The sequence below is a fragment of the Grampus griseus genome, assembly GCF_964374135.1.
Source record: "Grampus griseus genome assembly, chromosome: 6".
Classification (NCBI taxonomy): domain Eukaryota; kingdom Metazoa; phylum Chordata; class Mammalia; order Artiodactyla; family Delphinidae; genus Grampus; species Grampus griseus.
Window position 1 is genome coordinate 106,995,672 of NC_139000.1, and position 20,869 is coordinate 107,016,540.

The window sequence follows — 20,869 nt, forward strand, 5'->3', positions numbered from 1 at the left end:
AGAAAGGGCAGTGACCCAGTGGCTGGGGCAGCATTCTGGTCCCCCTGGCCTCTGGGGAAATCTCTTCACCTGTCTAGGTGGGGCTCTACCTCTTCCTCTGTCAAGTGGGCACAGTGGCCTTGATAATCTCCTAGGTCTCTTGAGAGGCTAAAAGTCTAATTAAAATTGGAAAATTCAAGTGCACTAGAGAGAGACCCATAATGAAGGTCATGTCATATGAGAAAAAGTTGAAGAAATGGGGCCTTCGGGCTTCCCTGGTGGCCCAGTGGTTGAGAGTCCGCCTGCCGATGCAGGGCACACGGGTTCGTGCCCCGGTCCGGGAGGATCCCACATGCCGCGGAGCGGCTGGGCCCGTGAGCCATGGGCGCTGAGCCTGCGCGTCCGGAGCCTGTGCTCCGCAGCGGGAGAGGCCACGGCAGTGAGAGGCCCGCGTACCGCAAAAAAAAAAAAAAAAAAAAAGAAAAGAAATGGGGCCTTCTAAAAGTCTGTAAAACAGAAAGACATCTTTCATAAAATCATGGATTCTTAATGTTGAAGGAGGCCTTAGAGCTGTTTTTCCAAACCCTAACGTGCACACGAACCACTTGGAGAGCCCCTTGAAATGCAGACGGTGATTTAGTAGGTCTGGGAGGGGGTTGTTTTCTCCAGGAACCACACTTGGAGGACCAAGCCTCTACGGTATATCCGTGGTTCTCACCATGACAGCTCATGGGGATCACTTGGTTCTTACCTTGATAGCACATGGGGATCACTCGAGAAGCTTAAAAAAAAAACTTATGCCTGGGCTTCCTGCCGTCCCTCCTTCCCCCGCCGACGAGATTCTGATTTGTTTGGGAGGTTCCAGAACTCCCCGGTGATTCTAATCTGCAGCCACGTCTGAGAAGCCACTCCCCTAGATCAGCGCTTCTCAACTTTAGCACAGATCATCATCACCTGGAGGGCTTGTTAAAGCACAGCTCACAGGGCCCCAACGCAGAGATTCTGACTCAGCAGGTCTGGGGTGCAGCCTCAAATCTGCATTTCCAACAAGCTCCTAGGTGATGCTGACTCTGCTGGTCCGGTGGCCTTGGAGGTCATCTAATTTCACAGCGATATTTCCCATGTGGGAAACCAAGATGAAATGACCCTCTCAAGGTCTCTTTGTACCGTATCTCCTGACCCCGGTCCGGAGCTATTTCCCCTGCCAATCCTTCCAGCTTTCCCTTCGCGTCCCGCATTCCTCCTCAAGTCCACGGCTGAGCCGCTAAACGCCAGCACGGACCGGTGCTCTGGGGCTCCGGGCCCCTTGTGTTGGGAGGCCCCTGAGCTGTCCCCACCTGGACAGTCCCACGCGAAGACCTGCGGGCTGGCTCTGCCGCTGCCGGGGACGCCGCACGCTGGGCTCGAACGCGTCCCTAGCCTTCTGCGAGCTCTCCCGAAATGGGTCGGAGGCGGAGCCCGCGTGAGGGGCGTGAGACGCCAGGAACACTACTGGGACCCTCGGGGAGGGTTACCATGGCAACCGACGCCCTCCCACTTGGTGATCCGTCGCCCAAGCCAGGGCGGCCCGGACCGAAGAAGGGGATTGGTGCGCCAGGGGGAGGGATTGTGGGCAGAGACTATAAAGGCGCCGCGCGCGCTGAGCTGTAGTTTCTGTTCCGCGCTCCCGGACTTCTGTCCACGTGCAGCTGCAGCTCCAGCTCCGGCGCCGCAACAGCGCGGCATCTCTGGGCGGCTGCGTCGGAAGGTCAGTGCGGAGGCGGCCGGATGCTTCCCCGGCGGCTGACCCCGGGGGCTGAGCCTCTTCAGAACCGAGGCTGACTGTGCAGGTCCTCTTGACCACATGGCCCCCGCTGGCCCGATCGGTGTGACGCGGCGCGGGACTGGAGACCCAGCGATCCCGAGCGCGAGCGGGGGTCCCCAGCAGTCGCCGCGGAGCTGGGAGGCCGGGGGAGGGCCGGGGCACTGCTGGGGTCGCCAGGTGCGGCCCGGCCCTTCCTACTTTTCTGAAGGGCACACCCTGCCAGAGAATAGGGGCGGGAGCGGCTGTTCTCATAAAACCGGTTTATCCAGCCATGCAGGGAGGCGGAAGCCGGAGACCCGCGTGCGGCCCAAGTCCCCGCGTCTTCTTGGGTTCCCTTTCCCGGGCCGGCGCGCGTAATAGGGAGTATGGGGGCGCCCGCTCCGCGAAGCCAGATCTCCCTCTAAAACCCTCTATGTAGCTCACACTGAGAGCTCCGGGATTTATTCCTCCGACCCTTTCTGGCTTTCGGATCAACCCCACCTTAAGTCTAGACTTTACCAGCTGGTTGATGGAGTCTCTACACTGACTGAGCAGTTTGCTAAGTGCTTTTCTAAATTGCTTTTATTAAATCCTCCCAGCAGTCTAATGTGGTGGTCCGATCATTTTCCCCTTTTCTAAGGATGGGGAGACTTGAGGTTTGGCGAGGTAGTGTACGCAGGCTCGCACGGCGGGCGAGGGAGGGCCGTGTCTGGCCTTGAACGCCCTCGGCTCGAGGGTGCTGTCCTCCTGGGGAGCGGTGAGGAGGAGTAACCGAGCTGTAGGGGAGGAGGGGCGGCGGGGAAGGTGCCCCCTGCGCCACCACGAGGATGTTTCCTCTGTCCTCTCTCTTAGGTACCTGATGTTATCTCTTCTCTTGAGGGAGAAGAGTGGGGGTGATGGAAGGAGGGTTTGAGACTCAACGGACCTGGTTTGCAACCCCTCCTTTTGGTAATTAGTATCTGCCCGACCTTGGGCGGGTCAAAATTCCTTCTGCAAAACGGAGAAAAGATCCCAGCTTCAGAGTTACTCTGAGGCTTAAATAAGAGTTCAGGAAAGCAGGTGCTTCGTCAGCGCTCAGTAGTTGAGGTGCCTGATTTTTCCTTGGGTCATTACTAGGAAGAGGACACGTTTGCTTTTATGATTTAATGAACTGGAGGATGTAAAGCGGAGACTGCCTTGCAAATGTGTCTTAGAAGCGTTATTAGTCCTTAGAAGCGTTGTTAACAACTTCTCCGGGGCCAGGAAGTTGTCAACTGGGCAGTGACTGACCTTTGGTGAAAGCAGTTCCACTGGATGCAGAGTAAGAGGCCCCACTTGGAGAGGCAGGGAACTCTCTGGAGATCCTTGAGATGGGAAGGAAAGGTAAAGGCTGGAGGAGAATAATAGGTTTCAGCAGGTTTATAAGCACAGGGAAAAGAACCATTTAGGGGGTTCGGTGAGACAAGGGCTGGGGAGTTTGGACGGGACGGGGGTTTGATGGGTCTCTGGGGTGGCGTTGATCTCCACTGGGAGAATCTTCTAGCTCCTCAGTAGTATATGTATGCACTGACCATTTCTTGGGGCTGGATTTTTTTAAAAATTTAAGTTGTGGCTTCAATTACATCACAAAATTTACCATCTTAACCATTTTTAAGAGTACAGTTCAGTACCGTCAGGTATATTCACAGTGGATCTCTAGAACTTTTTTATCCTGCAAAACTGAAGCTATGCCTGTTAATTGAATACTCGTATCCCCTCCCCCTTGTTCCCACCCCTTGGCAACTACCTTTCTACTTCCTGTTTCTGTGATTTTTTGGATTACTTTAGATAACTGGTATAACTCATGTGAATGGAATCATACTGTATTTGGCCTTTTTAAATATAAATTTATTTATTTTTGGCTGCATTGGGTCTTTGTTGCTGCGTGCAGCTTTCGGCGAGTGGGGGCTACTCTCCGTTGCGGTGCGCGGGCTTCCCATTGCTGTGGCTTCTCTTGTTGCAGAGCACGGGCTCTAGGCACGTGGGCTCAGTAGTTGTGGAGCACGGGCTCTAGAGCGCAGGCTCAGTAGTTGTGGCGCACGGGCTTAGTTGCTCCGCAGCATGTGGGATCTTCCCGGACCAGGGGTCGAACGCATGTCCCCCGCACTGGCAGGTGGATTCTTAACCACGGTGCCACCAGGGAAGCCCACATTTGGCCTTTTGTGACCAGTTCATTTCACTCAGCATAATGTCCTCCAGGTTCATCCATGTTGCTGCATGTGACGGGATCTCCTATTTCAAGTCTGAGTAATATGCCATTGTCTGTATATACCACATTTTCTTTCTCCATTCCTCTGTTGGAGGCTGGATGCTTTTAGCTTCAGGCTAAATGTGCTGGAGACGTTAATACATCTTTATTTACTGTCTCCGTGGCTAAGGATGATTAGAGCTAGAAATCTGGGGAAAACACAAGACAGCAAGAATATTAAGGGAAACTGATGGCGCATTCTCAGGGAAAGGGCCTATTTCGTTGGTTTTCAATATTTCAAATTGGAGTTTCTTTGAATATTTCTGAAATAGAAGTATCTGTCTTCAGAGCAATCGCAATTGAATTCAGGTTTTGTTCCCCAGGAAACAGAAGTCATGTTTTCTGACAACAGGGGACATTCTGTTTATTGTGATGTAGACAAACCCCTGTTATTTCTTGGTTTCTTCTTCCTGCCTACCTGTTTGACATGGTGGTTGAGTTCTGACATGCATCGGGCACTGCTAGGAACTGCTCAGTGGGACTCACAGCTCCATGGGAAAGGCAGCCATACTGGCTCCTGGCACCTAAAACCAACATGTCCAAAACCAAGCTCGTTTGTCTTCTTACCTGACCTGCTCCTCCAGAAAGCCCGTGCTTACAGCAGCACAACTTGGAAGGCTGTGTTATTCTCCTCCATTCCTTCACAAGTTGCCCCACATCCAAGCAGTCAAGGCCAGTTGGGCTCTGAGTCTGTATCTCTATCACCCCCACTGTCTTCCTGACACCACTGCTTTCTTAGAGTTCTGCTCTGGTAAGTGCAGAAAGGGTAAATGCCGGGAGATGGGAAGAGTCATGTAACGGAGGCTTGGGCCGGGGAGACGCTCCATTATTTAAGGAGGAATGTCTGTTGGCCAGTTTCTTTTTCATCCCTTGGAGTCAAAGTAAGCAAGGTGCTTAGGGGAGAAGGTCTATGGACTCTCATCTGATCTTCAGTCATCTTGGACGGTTCCCCTGTATAAGTTTAATAACTAGCTTGGCAAAGCAAGTTTTACTTTAGAACAGCTGTTCTCAAGTGTGATCTGGGGGAGCCCTGGGGTTCCTTGAGACCTCTGTAGGGTCCATGAGGTCAAGGCTATTTAAAAAAAAATACTAAGAGACTGCCTTTTTCATTCTTTCTCTCTCAGGTGTATGGTGGAGTTTTCTAGAGGCCAAATGGCTTGTGATGAGCTTTTCCTCTGATGGCTAATGAGATGTGTGCTTGTGTAGTCTTGTGTTTCTAGAATCTTCTAAGGATAGTAGGCTTAGAGTATAAATATGTGCATTTTCAGAGATGAACTCTGTTTGTTCTTAGTACTTCTTTGCATTCTTACTAGCTACCTGCAGTTATAGCTGCTGTCATCTCTGGGGCCTGTTTTCTTTTAATAAGTCATTACTTTGAAATCCCTAAATTGAGTCTTGTGGGTATATGGAAAAAGAACAAAAAGTTTATAGTCTTGATTTTTAAACTTTTCTAAAATTTTAAATGGTATAAAAATTCTTTTGAACTTAATATTTTATTCTAACATAAAAGGATATTAATTTATATTTTTTTTATATTTAAGGATAGATCAATGGTTTAAAAAGGGGGATATTAGAACACTCGATTTTTTTCAACTCATAGCTGTACCATGTGTATAAATGCTGAAAAAAAAATGAAACAACGACATAACGGAGTTCTCTGACTCATGAAAAGAGGAATTTACTCCAAATAAATGTGCAGAACTAAATAATACATAAAAATATGAAGGCTTTCGTCAAGTTTTACAGATGTCAGAAATTTACCATATGTGTCTGATGCCACAGAACTTTTTTGAATAGTATTTTGGTCGCAATAGCATTATTCTTAGACCAACCATTCATCATCTGAAGAAAAATAAAACAAATGAATTAAATGTAGATATGATGAGCTCTTTAAAAACCAAAAATTATTTGGTACAGCTTTCCAAACTAGAAAAGAAAAAGCTATTAAGATAGGTTATCAAATTGCAGTGGCTGGAGAAACACACAATAAAACCTTGTTTGGATGAAAAAGCATTGAAAGAAATAATAGCACTGCCACTTTCTAATAATACAGTAACTTGTCAAATTAAAGATTTAGCTGCAAACATGAAGACTAGTTTGGTATCTTGACAGAGAAGGGTATTTTTTCCTTACAAATGGAAGAATTTGTAGTCATGGCTGCACTTACCATTTTGTTTGTATTTATCTGGTATCAGCGCCAAAGCAATTATCAAAGAATATCTTTTCGGTGAACGTTTGACAGAAAACACAAATAGTGCCAAAGTATTCAGTGTGGAATAACTTTTTTGAATTTCATGGTTTATTCCGGAACAACTGTGTTGAATTTGCACTGACGGTGCACAAGTCACACCTGCTAAAAGTACTGGTGTCTTTGCAGGAATCAAGGCAGTGGCACTAAGTGGTACTAGAAGTCATGGTATTCTTCACTGCCATGTACTTCCAGTGAAAAATAAAGTTAAAAAATGGAAAGCTTTACTTAAGAATGCCCTTTATGAAGCAGTAGAAATGACTGATTTTATTAAATCTTGACCCTAGAGACATCTTTTTAACGTGTCATGTGGTTAAGTGGATGTACTTGTTCCATATTGAAATATGATGGTTGTCTTGAGAGAAAGCGTTTTGTGTGATTGAATTGTGAGCTGAACTGGTCCCTGTTTTTCATAGAGAACCATTTTTGCTTGAAAGAATGACTGACAAACGATGGTTATTCATACCTGGATAATCGGCACACATTTTCTTAAAAGAATGAACCAAGCAATGCTGCCAAGGTATTTGTTGCAAGTTAAGTTGTATCCACTACCGTGAATTTGACAGCTTCCCAATACTTAGGAATTTTCTGATGAGATCAGTGATAGCAACCAGTATGACTTTTGGGTATTGTACAGTGAAGTGTGTTAACAGTTGGAAGCTCTGCATAACTTACTGAACCAATATTTTCCAAAAAACAATGTATGAAATTACAAAACCATGCAGGAGTAAAAGATGTGTTCAAGGGATTTCCCTGGCGGACCAGTGGCTATGACTTTGCCTTCCAGTGAAGGGGGTGCAGGTTCAATCCCTGGTCCGGGAGCTAAGATTCCTGCATGTCTTGCAGCCAAAAAACCAAAACATAAAACAGAAGCAATATTGTAACAAATTCAATAAAGACTTTAAAAATGGTCCACATCAAAAAAATCTTTAAAAAAAAAGATGTGTTCAAAGCATTAGATATGCCAGTGGGTTTTAATGTAGCAGGTACAAAAGTTTACTGATAATGGCTGCAGATTCTACGTTGCAACTAACCTTGAAGAAACTAGCATGTGTTGAGTTTTGGATATCCAAGATGAGTATCCAGAATTATCTGAAAAGGCTTTCAAAATACGGCTTCCTTTCCCCACTGCTTTGCTTTGAGTCTTGATTTTCTTCATTTACTTCAATCAAAGCAGCAGACAGATTGAGTTAGAAGCAGATGTGAGAATCCAGCTGTTTTCTATGAAGGAAAACATCAAAGAGACAAGTAAATGTAAAACAGTGCCACTCAGTAAATTTTTTGTTTCGGAAAATACAGTTATTTTCATAAAATATGTTTATTTTAACATGTTTATTGGTTTTAAATGAACTCATTCATAGGTTAAATGTTTCTCAGTTTTGTTGTCTACTACAGCAAACATTGTTAGATAGACCCCACTTAAACAAAAGCTCTCTGTAGTCCCCAATTTTTAAGAGTGTAAAAGAGTCCAGAGACCAGAAAATTTGAGAGCTGCTGCCTTAAAAGTATCAAATTGAGTTTGGCAGTGGCAAGATAATAATCTTGACTTGAAAAAGCTACATGCGGTAGATGGTTGGAGGGTTTTTTGGGTTTGTTTTTAATGTACATGCATTGTTAATCAAAGCAATCCCATTATAGGGACAGTAGAGCTGCTTGACGGTTAAGAACTGGGTTCCCTGAGAGGGGTGGTGCTTGCCATGGTTAAATGCTGTAATTCAGAAAGACATTCACAGGCCTCTGGCCTGTCGTGAACATCAGATGTTAGCTAGTAATAGTAGTGGAATGAGAACCAACTCAAGCATGAATTGTCCACATTGTTAAACTAAAATACTTTATATTCAATTAAGAATTTGTGCCTCCTTCATGCTTTCCCCTTCTGGGGAAAGAGAAGATGAACTGAGTCGTACGTATTTCACATCCCTGTTTCATGTCTTCAGGGTTTACCTTTTCCCAGACTCCAGTGTCTTCAACCTTTAAAAGAAAAAAAAAGAAAAAAAAAACCGAACTTCTTCACCTGTGGCCATCACTACTTTGCTTCTGGGAACTGAGAATTGTCTTTGAGTTTCAGATGTTCTGGTAAATCTGGCTGCTTCTTGGCTTCCTCGCCATCCTCTTGAACTTGCTGAAATAAGTGACTTTAAGAATCAAAGTTCTTACCTGGTCTCGGGTGTCAGCAGTGGCTGCAAAGATGGTTTGAAGGGATGATGGAAGAAAAGCTGGGGTCTCTCCTATGGCGACCTCCCTTCCAATCCGGAGATGTACCATCAGAAGGTTGTCTTCTGCTTGTTTGGAAAGTTAGCTGGGATGCAGGGCCTCAGGACCTTGGCGGGGCTGCGTCTCAGGCTGCGGATCTGGTGGGCCAAGCCCCTGACCCGACAGAAGCCATCGGGGCTCTGCCCCGCCTTATTTCGGTGTCCTAAAGAACAAGACCTCTGTGGCTCACAAAAGGGTGTTCAAGCATAGGGTTTCAGCAGATTGTATTGCCCTTTTGTTTGTATAACCTGGATTTTAGGGATTGCAGGAAAGCTTCTGATACCTCTGGCGGTTTTAACTTAGAATTACTGTTACCTATTCAAGGCACTGGGTTGAGGGGCTAAGTTCAGACCCTAAATGGGAAATGTCTCCAAGTGTGGTTTACTTTTTCTTGTTTTATGATGCAAAATAGAAGATGGTTGAGATCTGGCCACTTCTTTGTGAGGGGGTTGGGCACTGGGGCCGCTCTGAAGGCTCATCCACCAGTGCTGTTGGAAATCTGATGGCTGACAGACGTGGAGGCCACGGGCAGTGTGCAGAGTGCAAAGGCCTGAGCCCTGGGGGCAGGAAGGTCGCTGTTAGAACTGAGTAGCTCTGATCTGCTCTTGTGACATGCTTGCCTGGGTAAAGCTGACTAGGAAGGGGAGCTGGACTGCAATGAAATATACATGATCTGGGAACAGAGGAGAAAATGGCTTTTCTAAATGATCCTTCCTAAAGAGTTGGCAGTGAAACAGAAATTAGTCACAGCTTACTCAGTATTGCCGGGGGCCTTTTCACCTTAACTGTCTGCTTTTCTAGTCTGGTTCATCCTAACGATAACATCTGAGTTAGCACGAGAGTCACAGGGCTCTGTGTTATTTAATCGGGGACCTGTTCGCTCCTCGATGGTACGTGGACAGACGATTACAGCTGTGAAGATCTGAGGCCTTTGCGGGATCCATGATGTTCCTGTCGTGGACGGCTCTGTACGCAGTAACTTCCGCCGTGACTTTAGATCCCAGTTGGTGTCAGCCCTGTGCGGCTCCAGTTCTAAATCTCGGCCAGTCTTTGTTTGCCTGCACTTTGCACCAGTGACGTTTATCCCCTTTTCACAGGGCTGGGCTCACGGGGCGGGCTCTTGACTGGCTCCCTGTCTGCGCAGTCAGTAGTCTCTCTAGTTCGATTCACGAATCCAGAACGTGGCTTTGCTCGTGAGTCGGCGATCTTAGTGTTAGTTGTGGTTAAAGGGTTTGTGTTTTGAGGGGTCGGGAGGGTAAGCAGTGACATACTGAACTCTGCTTCTTTTGTTTGTTTTTTTAAATTTTATTGACATATAGTTGATTTACAGTGTTGTGTCAATTTCTGCTATACAGCAAAGTGACTCAGTTATACAGATATGTATATATTCTTTTTCATATTCTTTTCCATTATGATTGGTCACAGGATAGTGAATATAGTTCCCCGTGCTATACGGTAGGACCTTGTTGTTTATCCATTCTATATATAATAGTTGGCCTCTGCTAATCCCAAACTCCCATTCCTTCCCTCCCCCACCCAGCCTCCCGCCTTGGCAACTATCGATACAAGTCTGTTCTCTATATCTGTGAGTCTGTTTTGTTTCGTAGATATGTTGATTAGTATCGTATTTTAGATTCCACCTATAAATGATATGTGGTATTTGTCTTTGTCTAGCTTACTTCACTTAGTATGATAATCTCTAGGTCCATCCATGTTGCTGCAAATGGCATTATTTCATTCTTTTTGATGGTTGAGTAATATTCCAGTGTGTGTGTGTGTGTGTGTGTGTGTGTGTGTGTGTGTATGTATGTACACACACACACCTTCTTTATCCATATTCATCTGTTGGTGGACTCTTAGGTTCCATGTCTTGCCTAGTATAAATAGCGCTGCAGTGAACATTGGGGGGGGTGCATGTATCTTTTCTCAACTCTGCTCCTTTCGTGTTGCAGTGTCTGCAGAGATCATGCCGGTCGTTTGGATGCTGTGGCGGGTTGCCAGCCGGATGCTACAGAGACCGGTCTGTGGCTGCCAGGCTCCTGTCCTGCCCAGCCGGTTTCTGGGCACCTCCCCTCAGCAGATTCCAGCGGATGCCAACTACCACTCTACCTCGTTCTCTGAAGCAGACCAACCGCGCGTCTTAATTACAGGTTGGGTTTTTTTCTTTTTTCCACATTTGTGGCTTTGTTATTTTCTTTGTGTGCCGGTGTATTTATTATTGGAATGTCTAACATGCCGCCAGGTAACACTTATTAATCAGAAACTCCCTTTTCCACTCCTGGCTCCCTCCGAAATAGCACAAGTCCCCTGTCCTTATTTTGCCGCTGTTGCCAGGGCTTGGTTTCCCTGCCCAAATCTTTTATTGTCTGAAGGGAGGATCTGGGAACCTGAAGAGGCCCAAAAAGCTGCTGTGCGACTCAGTTCCCCTTTCCTGCGAGGAAGGGCCTGGGAGCCAAGGTGTGTGGGTAGAACGTGGCCTCTGGAATCAGGCGCGTCTTTCCTTGGCCAGCCTTCTCAGGCCAGGCAGTTCCTGCACATGTGTATGGAAGAGATAGCCAGGGCCTGCCCAGGGCCCGAGGAACGCCTCACCGTCACCTCGTGACACTTGCGGCTTACTGTCCACGGACTGGCCCGCTGACCCCTCTCCCCTCGTAGCCACCCAACACCTGGTTCTGTATCTGCTCGCTGCAGATTTGACCATCTGTCCGTAAGTCCTTGCAGCTGACTCAAGCCCCCCTCTGATTTGACTGACGTGTTTTATTGTCCTCTGTTTGCCAGAGTTTCATCCCTTGGCCTCACGTCCTTATCCTTCTTACATTCCTCAGTGTGTGTGTGTTTCTTTCACTGGCACCTCCTCTTCCTCTCCTGCTGTAACTGGGTTTCCAGTGAGGCCAGTTCCCTCTGCACTTCCCCCCGGCTCTCCCAGCTTCTTGTCTGTGTGTTTGATTCCCTCCTCCCTGCACCAACAAAGCATCTTCCAGGGCCCAGTGTTACTGTCAGTGGGCTGGTTTCAGTCCCATGTTAACACACGCTTACAGGAAATCCCACTGTCCATATCTTCCTGCCTCTCACTTTCTCCCAAATGGAATCTAGGGTTGTATTCCCCTGAATGTGTTCCCAGACCCCTAGCTCTCCCATTTCCATCAACGGCATTTGTAAGCGTCCAAATTAAGATGCTGTAATACTCATCTTTAACGTTCTGAGCAGCTCCTTGCCCATCCAGATATCTGCCCCGTTTTTCAGGTGACTTCTTGGTTTGTCCCTTCTTTCTTTCTCCCTTCCTGTTCCTCTCCAGGTCTAATGGAAGGAGGGTGCTCTGCATAATCTCAGCAGAGGTTGATATCAAACTATTATATCTAGCTTTGAGTGTTCTGGTACCCGTAGCAGATAATTTTCACAGCCCATCAAATAACAAAGGCGAAGCTCGTAGTGATTTCCTGACCAGGAGGTCAGGAAGGCCCTGCTCTTCTTACCTGTACCCTGGCTTCCCCTCAGCCCCTCTGTGCTGGAGAGCACTTTTGTCTCTGGAATTAATCTTACCTGTACCCGATCTCTGTCATAGCTCCGAGGAGGTAATTCCGTTCTATCAGACCAACCTGGGGCTTTATCTAGTTAGCTAAGAGTGCCAGTGGAGTTTTCTTCTATTATTACATACTGGGAATAATTGAATTGGTTAGATTTAGATTAAAGATTCACTTTTTTCTTCTTTATCCAGGGGGTCTTGGCCAGCTTGGAGTGGGGCTTGCTAGCTTTTTGAGGTAAGAGCTCGCAAAGTTTCCATTTAAATTCTGAGCTTTTCAGGGCTTGTCTTTGGCCCCATGTAACCATTGAATCTTTTCTCTCCCCTCTTGCTTCTCTCCCCTCTTGCGTACGTTAAGATATCGTATGTAAATGACCGTTTGGAATGCATTTCATTGTGCCTCTTCATATCACAGACAATGTTTCAGGTCCTCGACTCAGCAGCCCCCAAGCTGGTCCTTCGCCCTCTGCCTTTCCTAGGTTAGGCAAAGTAAGACCTGCCTCTCAGTAAATCACTTGGTTTTCAGATGTTTGGGGGCAGAGGGAAGTATTGTATGTGTAGAAACTAAAAGGAACAGTGTGGGATTTGGAGAGTGGGATAAAAGGATAAGAGGAGAGAAGAACGGGGAGGCAAAGGGAAAAACTCAGGGGCACTGGGAAGAAATTGGTGACAGATACCGGGATGATAATGGGCTGAGGTAGAAGCAGGAGGTGCAGCCCTGAGTGTGTCTGCAACTGCAGGGCTGTGAGTTGAGGACAAGAGGGAAGAAAGGTGTGAAGAGGAGGGATTTGGAGGCTGACGGGACATGACAGTTCCTGTTGGAAAGACTGTTTTCATAGGACCTGTTATGTCCTCCGTGTACCAACTCGTGTGTTTGATTTTCCCTTTAGGAAACGATTTGGGAAGGACAACGTGATTCTGTCTGACATTCGGAAGCCCCCTGAGCACGTCTTCCTTAGTGGTAAGAGGCTCACAGAGCAGGTAGAGAGGCAGCTCCCAGAATCGATGTCACCGCTCATAACCAGGCTTGTGAATTAAAGAAAGAGGAGTATTTGAGGCACACCTGTGCCACTTAAAAATGTTTCATGGTTTTGTCCTCATTAGTTCTGTAAAAAGCCTACGGTACAGCTACTGCTTGTTCAAGGGATCCAAGGACAGGAGAGTTCTTCAGACCTTGACATGAAGTTGTGGGAATAGTATCTTTGGATATTATTTGGAGCAGTATCTGTGGGATAAAACTGATTCCTGTCTTTCAGAGTTTTAGTGAACTTAGCTCAGAGAGAAAGCAAACAAAAATCAAGTTCTGAAATGAGGGAAAGGAACTTTAAATTTTGGAGAAATTAATCCACATATTTCAACGTGAACTTGTTCTTAAACTACTGTGCACACACACAGACCCCAGACTCCTCTAGTCAGGTTGTCTACACCTCAAAGATGTTTTTATAATTCCAGTCCTTCCTGGTTCTGTGTCAGCCTTTTGCTGTTTACCATGGGGAAGAGCGGTAATTTGCTGAAAGTGGGGGAAATTGGCACAAAACATCGGCTCTGCCTCTAGCCTAACCAGGTGTGGTGAACTCTTAATTTATAGTTCTTTTATACCATGGTGGGTTTTTTGTTTTTGTAAACCCATTTCTCTATTCCTTTAAAATATGCAACTTTTTTTTTTTTTTTTGCTGCACCACGCGGCATGCGGATCCTCCCCAACCAGGGATTGAACCTGTGCCCCCTGCACTGGAAGCACAGAGTCTTAACCACTGGACCACCAGGGAAGTCCTAAACTATGCAACTTTTTTTTTTTTAAAAAAGGGAACACTATTTATTTATTTATTTTTGCTGTGTTGGGTCTTCGTTTCTGTGCGAGGGCTTTCTCTAGTTGTGGCGAGCGGGGGCCACTCTTCATTGCGGTGCACAGGCCTCTCACTGTCGCGGCCTCTCGTTGGGGAGCACAGGCTCCAGACGCACAGGCTCAGTAGTTGTGGCTCACGGGCCTAGTTGCTCCGCGGCATGTGGGAGCTTCCCAGACCAGGGCTCGAACCTGTGTCCCCTGCATTGGCAGGCAGATTCTCAACCACTGCGCCACCAGGGAAGCCCTATGCAACTTTTAAGCAGGGTGAAATCTCTGTGTGCCTATAGGTTTGGCAACTCAAGCCAGTTGCCTGGTCATTACTCCAGTTCTTAATTTTATTCTGTTTGATACTGGCAAGCTACTTAACCTCTCTATGCCTCAGTTTCCTCATCAACAAAATATCCGCCTCGAAGGCTGTGAGAGTTAAACATACAGAAAGCCCTTAGAACAGCACCCAGCAGGTGTGTGCCCTGTATAAGCATTAGCTGCGGTTAGCCGTGGGGTGGCTGGGATTTGTTATTCTCCGTAAGGAAAGTGCTGGGGAGTGTCCAAGTTGTTGTTATCAAGTCGGTACCAGTGGAATTCAAAGTCAGCGGGGGAGGGGAAAAGATCTGTTGAGCTTTTCAAGCTCGGAACTCTTTTACTTCCTGGTTTCACTGCTCCTTGCAGGCCCGTTTATTTATTCCGACATCCTGGATTACAAGAATCTGCGGGAGATCGTGGTGAACAACCGTGTCACCTGGCTGTTTCATTACAGCGCTCTGCTCAGTGCAGTGGGAGAAGCAAACGTGTCCCTGGCCAGAGCTGTGAACATCACTGGTGAGTCTCTGGATCTTGCCCCAGATGACCCGTCTGCCAGATTTCCCAGTTCTTTGGGAAGAGGTTTCCCAGTTTACGACATCTGCTTGTTTCAGGACTGCACAATGTCCTGGACGTTGCCGAGGAGCACGGTCTGCGATTGTTTGTGCCAAGCACCATCGGGGCGTTTGGACCTACTTCTCCGCGGAACCCAACCCCCGATCTCTGTATCCAGAGACCCAGGACTATCTACGGGGTGTCCAAGGTCCACGCGGAGCTCATGGGCGAGGTAAGCATCACTTGGCAAGATGACGCAGTGTTTCCTTTTCTGTTTCTGCCTCAAACACCTGCTGGTTCATCCTTGGAGGGGACTCTCTCCTTCCCTTAATCTCTGCCCCCAGAAATGCTCGGGGACTGAGTGTGTTTGCCAAGTGGTCAGTACCGACAGCTCCAGAGGAATCCTCAGTCCTGTGCTAACACAACACTTCGTACACGCCCCTCGAACGGCACCCCGTCTTTGGTTTGCTGCCCATCTTATTTGTACTGCACTGTTCTTTCAGGTTCCCAATATTGGTAGTTATCAGAGGTAATTTTAAAATAACCCAGACATCTTTTTGGTTTTATTTTTTAATACGCTTTGTCTTTATAACTCTATAGCACATTTTAGCCGGTTTCTGATCCTTCGTCTAATATATCACAGTCACCATCTTTCCCTATACTCCTCCCCTCACTGCACCGCAGGACAGGCTTGTGGAGATTTGTTCAGGACTGTGTGCAGGGTCTCCCTTCCAAAGAAAGGCTGGAAATCCTTACTCTCGGCTGATCTGTTATTTACAGTGTCGCCTAGTGATGTTATCAGCAGAATGACGATTCTTTGAAGATAAAAACTTCAGGGTTATTTGTTAAAGAAAAATGAGTGACTGTTAGCAATTCTAGAGCCTTCATTTCCTTGAGGAGGATTTATTTTTATTTATTTTTTTCACTTAAAAAATATTTATTTGGCTGCGCGGGATCTTCGTTGCAACATCTTTTTTTTTTTTTTTTTTTGGTTGCAGCATGTGGGATCTAGTTCCCTGACCAGGGATTGAACCTGTGCCCCCTGCATTGGGAGCACAGAGTCTTGACCACTGGACCCCCAGGGAAGTTCTATGAGGATTTTAATATGACTGTATGGGATGAAGTTTCAGGAGAAGGCTGTTATTTCTTTGCATTGCTCTACCTGATTTAAAAGATCCTTTTTAAAGTAAGTTTTCTCTTTTTTGTAGTATTATTATTACCGGTATGGGTTAGATTTCCGATGCCTGAGATATCCTGGAATCATTTCTGCTGACTCCCAGCCTGGAGGAGGAACGACTGGTAAGTGTTATTTTCGGTTTCTTTTTTCACATAAGATAAGCTTTCTAATGGCCGGGCAGAGTGGAGATGGATCTGTTGTCTTTTTAGTCGTATGCTGACCGGAGTTTTTGCATCCTTTCTGGGAAGTGCATCTGAGAAGCTCATTGAACCCTACTGACTTAAACTTAAACTCATGCCGATGCTGTAAGTCCAGTGGGATTGGCCACCCACAGTGCCGGAGTCAAACTGACATTCGAGTTTGTTACCCACAATGTAGGAAGACACCAAATGAGAAATCACCTCTTGGGAATTCCCCAGCGGTCCAGTGGTTAGGGCTCGGCGCTTTCGCTGCTGTGGGCCTGGGTTCAATCCCTGGTCGGGGAACTAAGATCCCACAAGCCGCGTGGTGCGGCCAGAAAAGAAAAGCCTCTTTCTTTGAATCTACCTTTGTTTCTTCGTACAGAGAGTTCTATTAAAATGGACTCTGCATCTTCAGAAAGAACATAAGCGTTGCTCCCGCCGCTCTTGTCATTGTGCCTATTGCTGTTTATCCGAATTGTCTTAGCGTTTATTTCAGAAAAGCTTGCCCCCAAATGAGAGTGGGTCACTGCTCATCTCTAGTGCCGTCGGTTACTTGTCTGTTTAGGAGCCTGTATTATTCATTGGTGACTGGAGCACCAGGCCTGCTTAACTTCATTTTTTTCTTTTTTCTTTTACCGAGGAATAGTGAATTTACGATATTGTATACGTTTCAGGTGTACAACATAGTGATTCACGGTTTTTAAAGGTTGTATTCCATTTATAGTTATAAAATATTGGCTAGATTCCCTTGTCTGTACAATGTATCCTTGTAGCTTATTTGTTTTCTGCATAGTAGTTTGTACCTCTTAATCCGCTACCCCTATCTTGCCCTTCCCCACTTCCCTCTCCCTACTGGTAACCACTAGTCTGTTCTCTATGTCTGGGAGTCTGTTTCTTTTCTGTTGTATTCACTAGTCTGTTTATTTTTTAGATCCCACATATAAGTGATATCATTTATTTGTTTTTCTCTGACTTATTTCACTAAGCAAAATACCTTCCAAGTTCATCCATGTTGTTGCATATGGCAAATTTTCATTCTTTTTTATGAGTGAGTAGTATTTCATTGTGTGTGTGTGTGTGTGTGTGTGTGTGTGTATATATATATATATATATATATATATACACGTTGTGTCACATCTTCTTTATCCATTCATCTGTCGATGGACACTTAGGTTGCTTCCATGTCTTGGCTATTGTAAATAGTGCCGCAAGGGACATTGGGCTGCGTGTATCTTTTCGAATTGGTGTTTTCATTTTCTTCGAATATGTACCCAGGTCATATGGTGGTTCTATTTTTAGTTTTTTTGAGGACCCTCCCTACCGTTTCCACACTGTTGTTGTTATCATTTTGGACTTGAGCATGTGTTATATTCAGTAACTCCCACATTAGAGATCCCTCCCATATGAGGGCTTCTGAGATACAGTGTAAAAGATACTTGACAAAATCCAAGGGGTTTTTTACTGTAGATTTGTAGTATTGTCTGAAGTCCGAGAGGGTCGTGCCTCCAGCTTCGTTCTTTTTCCTCGGGGTCGCTTTGGCAATTCTGAGTCTCTCGTGGCTCCATATAACTTTTAGGGTTATTTCTTCTAGTTCTGTGAAAAGTGTCATGGGTAATTTGATAGGAATTGCAGTAAGTCTGTAGAGAGCTTTGGGTGTATGTCCATTTTAACAATACTAATTCTTCCAGTCCAAGAGCATGGGATATCTTCCCATTTCTTTGAATATCTTCAATGAAAATTTGAGAGATTTTAAAATAGGTTTTGGTTACTTTAAAAAATTTTGCCTTAATGTGATGCATCTCCAAGTATGCACTAGGAACCCCTAGGAATCCTTGAGACCCTTTCAAGGGGTCCAGGAGGTCAAAACAATTTTCCTATCAGTACTAAGATGTTATTTGCCCTTTTCACTCTCCTTTACAAGGACACCGTGGAGTTTTTCAGAGGCTACATGTTGTGTGTAGCGCAGTGGACTGAACACAGAAGCAGAGATTCCCGCTGTCGCCCATTAAGACAGTAGAGAGGTTTTCAAAATGTAAAACACGCTGTTCTTCTCACTAAATTTTCTCTTGTTTGGAAAATGCGTTCTTTTTCACATAAAATATTATACATGTGAATGTGTGGGTTTATTATTGTCATTTTAAAATGCAGAAATTTTTTTTTAATTCTCAGTTGATTTGTGATATAGTAGCTGTTGCTACAGCTCACCTTCATGAAACCTCTTTGGGGATCCTCAGTGATTTTTAAGCACATAAAGGGGTCCTGAGACTAAGACGTCTGAGAACCACTGCCTTAATGCAAGAGGTTCACTCACCATTTTGTTATGAGAAGACCCACAGACCAGATTCTCTTTCAGACTACGCCGTCCAGATTTTCCATGACGCCGTCAAGAATGGCAGATTTGAGTGCAACCTGAAACCCAGCACGAGACTCCCGATGATGTATATTGATGACTGCCTCCGGGCCACCCTGGAGGTCATGGAGGCCCCAGCAGAGTCCCTCTCCATGAGGACTTACAATGTCAATGCCATGAGCTTCACCCCCGCGGAGCTGGCCCAGGAGATTCTCAAGCACGTTCCAGAATTCCAGATCACCTACAACGTGGATCCCGTCCGACAGGCCATAGGTTGGTACACCATTGCAGAACCCCTCAAAGCCAAAATTAAGCTTCAGGCCGCCCCACGAATCCTTGAGAACATAAACGGAGGAAGATAAGGAGAGCTCAGCACCTTCCCAAGGGGCCCGACACCTACTGGAGAAGGAGCTGCTGTGGCACCAGAGCCAGCAGATGCTGCGGTTTTGGGAAATGATGTCTAAAGGGGGTGAACTAGAACCGTCCAAATAAACAGCTTGTTCTCACTTCACCATTTGCCAGTTTAAACGTAAAACCAGCAGGTGCAGTAGGAGAGCAGCCCTGGGTTCTCAAAGGCTGTGACTGTGCCCCTGTGTGAGTGCCATCTGAGCACAGCAGCCCCACCTTACAGGTCTGCATGAGACTTTCCTCCGAGGTGACAGACTTCTAATCTAAGAAGGTGACTGTGTGTGTGCCCATAATAGCTGCTCTGCTCTGCTCAAGGGGGGATTTCAAATAGGACGTTTCTTTCGTGGATGATAATCCTTTATTTAAAATGTTCTAGACCTTTTTGCAAATCTAGAGCCTGAATAACTTAAGCTCCTCTTCCATATCTTGTCCTAGCCGATAGTTGGCCAATGAACTTTGATGATAGCAACGCCCGGAAGGACTGGGGGTGGAAGCACGATTTTGACCTCCCGGAGCTGGTGACGACGATGTTGAACTTCCACGGTTCCGAGAGCAGAGTTGCCCAGGCTAACTGAAGGGGCCAGAGGAAGAGCTCGTGAGTCCTGGGAGGCTGTCCAGGGAAAGTCAAAATAACCCCGAGATTCCAGACCCCGAGGAATCTAGATGATGTGGAGTTGAAGGACTAACTGGACTATTTTCGCAGCTCATATGGAACTGCCAGATGGAGAATTGACTTGGCTTTAGCGTTTTCCCAATGCTGTAGGATTGGTGGCAGGACCTCTGGAGCCTTTGCTGTCTGCCTAAGCTTGTCCAAACACACAAATCACAGAATGAACACTTAAGTCATAATAGTTTTCCATTTCCTTAGTTAAGATGAAGGAACCATTTCCGAGAAGGTTCAAGTATGTGATGTTTGTATTAAATTAAACTTAAATATCGCTCCTAAGACTCCATTATTCTCTTGACTAAGACCGAAGATTACATTTTAAAGACTATCAAAGATAATCTCCCATTTTAAAAGAATTCTTTGCTATCCCATCAGAACATAAAAAATGCCTGATGTATTAATCCCATGTTCACAACGTTCAAGAGATTGATTGATTGATTGATTGATTGATTTTTGGCTGTGTTGGGTCTTCGCCGCCGCGTGCAGGCTTTCTCCAGTTGCGGTAAGCGGGGGCTACTCTTCGTTGCGGTGCACAGCCTTCTCCTTGCGGTGGCTTCTCTTGTTGCACAGCACAGGCTCTAGGTGCACGGGCTCAGTAGTTGTGGCTCGCGGGCTCTAGAGCGCAGGCTCAGTAGTTGTGGCACACGGGCTTAGTTGCTCCGCGGCGTGTGGGATCTTCCGGACCAGGGCTCAAACCCGTGTCCCCTGCACTGGCAGGCAGATTCTTAACTACTGCACCACCAGGGAAGTCCCTGTTCAAGAGATTTTTAATGTGTCAAAAATGATCACTTCTAATTTATTTGTCTGTAAGAAGATATACTGGTAGGAAACTAAGAATATCAAGAGATGATCTAGGGGACTTCCCTGGCGGTCCAGTGGTTAGGACTCCACGCTCCCAATGCAGGGGGCGCAGGTTCAATCCCTGGTCAGGAAACTAAGATCCCATATGCCACACAGCGTGGCCAAAAATAAATAAATAAAATTTTTAAAAAAGAAAAGAAAGAAAAGAGATGATCTAACTAGTAAAGGGGAGCACCTCTTACTTTAATTGCCTTCCTGTTGGTGAGCTGAGGGGTGCTGACCGGGACTGTGATCCCTTACCTGCCATGTCAGCCTCCGGAGGAGCTTGTCTAAATATACAGGTTTCTGGGCTGTACCCCTTCAGGTGGATTCAATTGATAGAGATGGGACTCTCGAAGGACCACTGGTTATTCTCTTCCAGCTTCGGCCCCCTAATTTAGACCAATCCCAAACACGATTTTCTGAAGACAGCTTCCTTACTACAGCCTTTCTATACACTCTTAGGTGAGCCTTCAGAAAAGCTACGCTAACCCT

At 46.2% G+C, this 20,869-nt stretch overlaps 1 protein-coding gene across 3 annotated transcripts; it reads left to right on the plus strand.

Moving 5' to 3' along the window:
- The first annotated feature begins 1,646 nt into the window (after positions 1-1,646).
- LOC309823797 (L-threonine 3-dehydrogenase, mitochondrial) lies at positions 1,647-20,106 on the plus strand. Of its 3 annotated transcripts, none has more exons than XM_082656373.1 (9): positions 1,647-1,726; positions 10,482-10,679; positions 12,245-12,287; positions 12,940-13,010; positions 14,565-14,714; positions 14,810-14,982; positions 15,959-16,049; positions 18,463-18,732; positions 19,303-20,106. In XM_082656373.1, exons 2-9 carry the CDS (start codon positions 10,496-10,498, stop codon positions 19,440-19,442), a joined length of 1,122 nt encoding a protein of 373 aa, XP_082512499.1. In that variant the 5' UTR covers positions 1,647-1,726; positions 10,482-10,495; the 3' UTR covers positions 19,443-20,106. The 3 variants fall into 3 exon arrangements, with proteins under 3 accessions (XP_082512499.1, XP_082512501.1, XP_082512500.1); XM_082656375.1 differs by lacking the exon at positions 1,647-1,726 and adding an exon at positions 9,682-9,722; XM_082656374.1 differs by lacking the exon at positions 1,647-1,726 and adding an exon at positions 9,692-9,741.
- Positions 20,107-20,869: the final 763 nt, after the last annotated feature.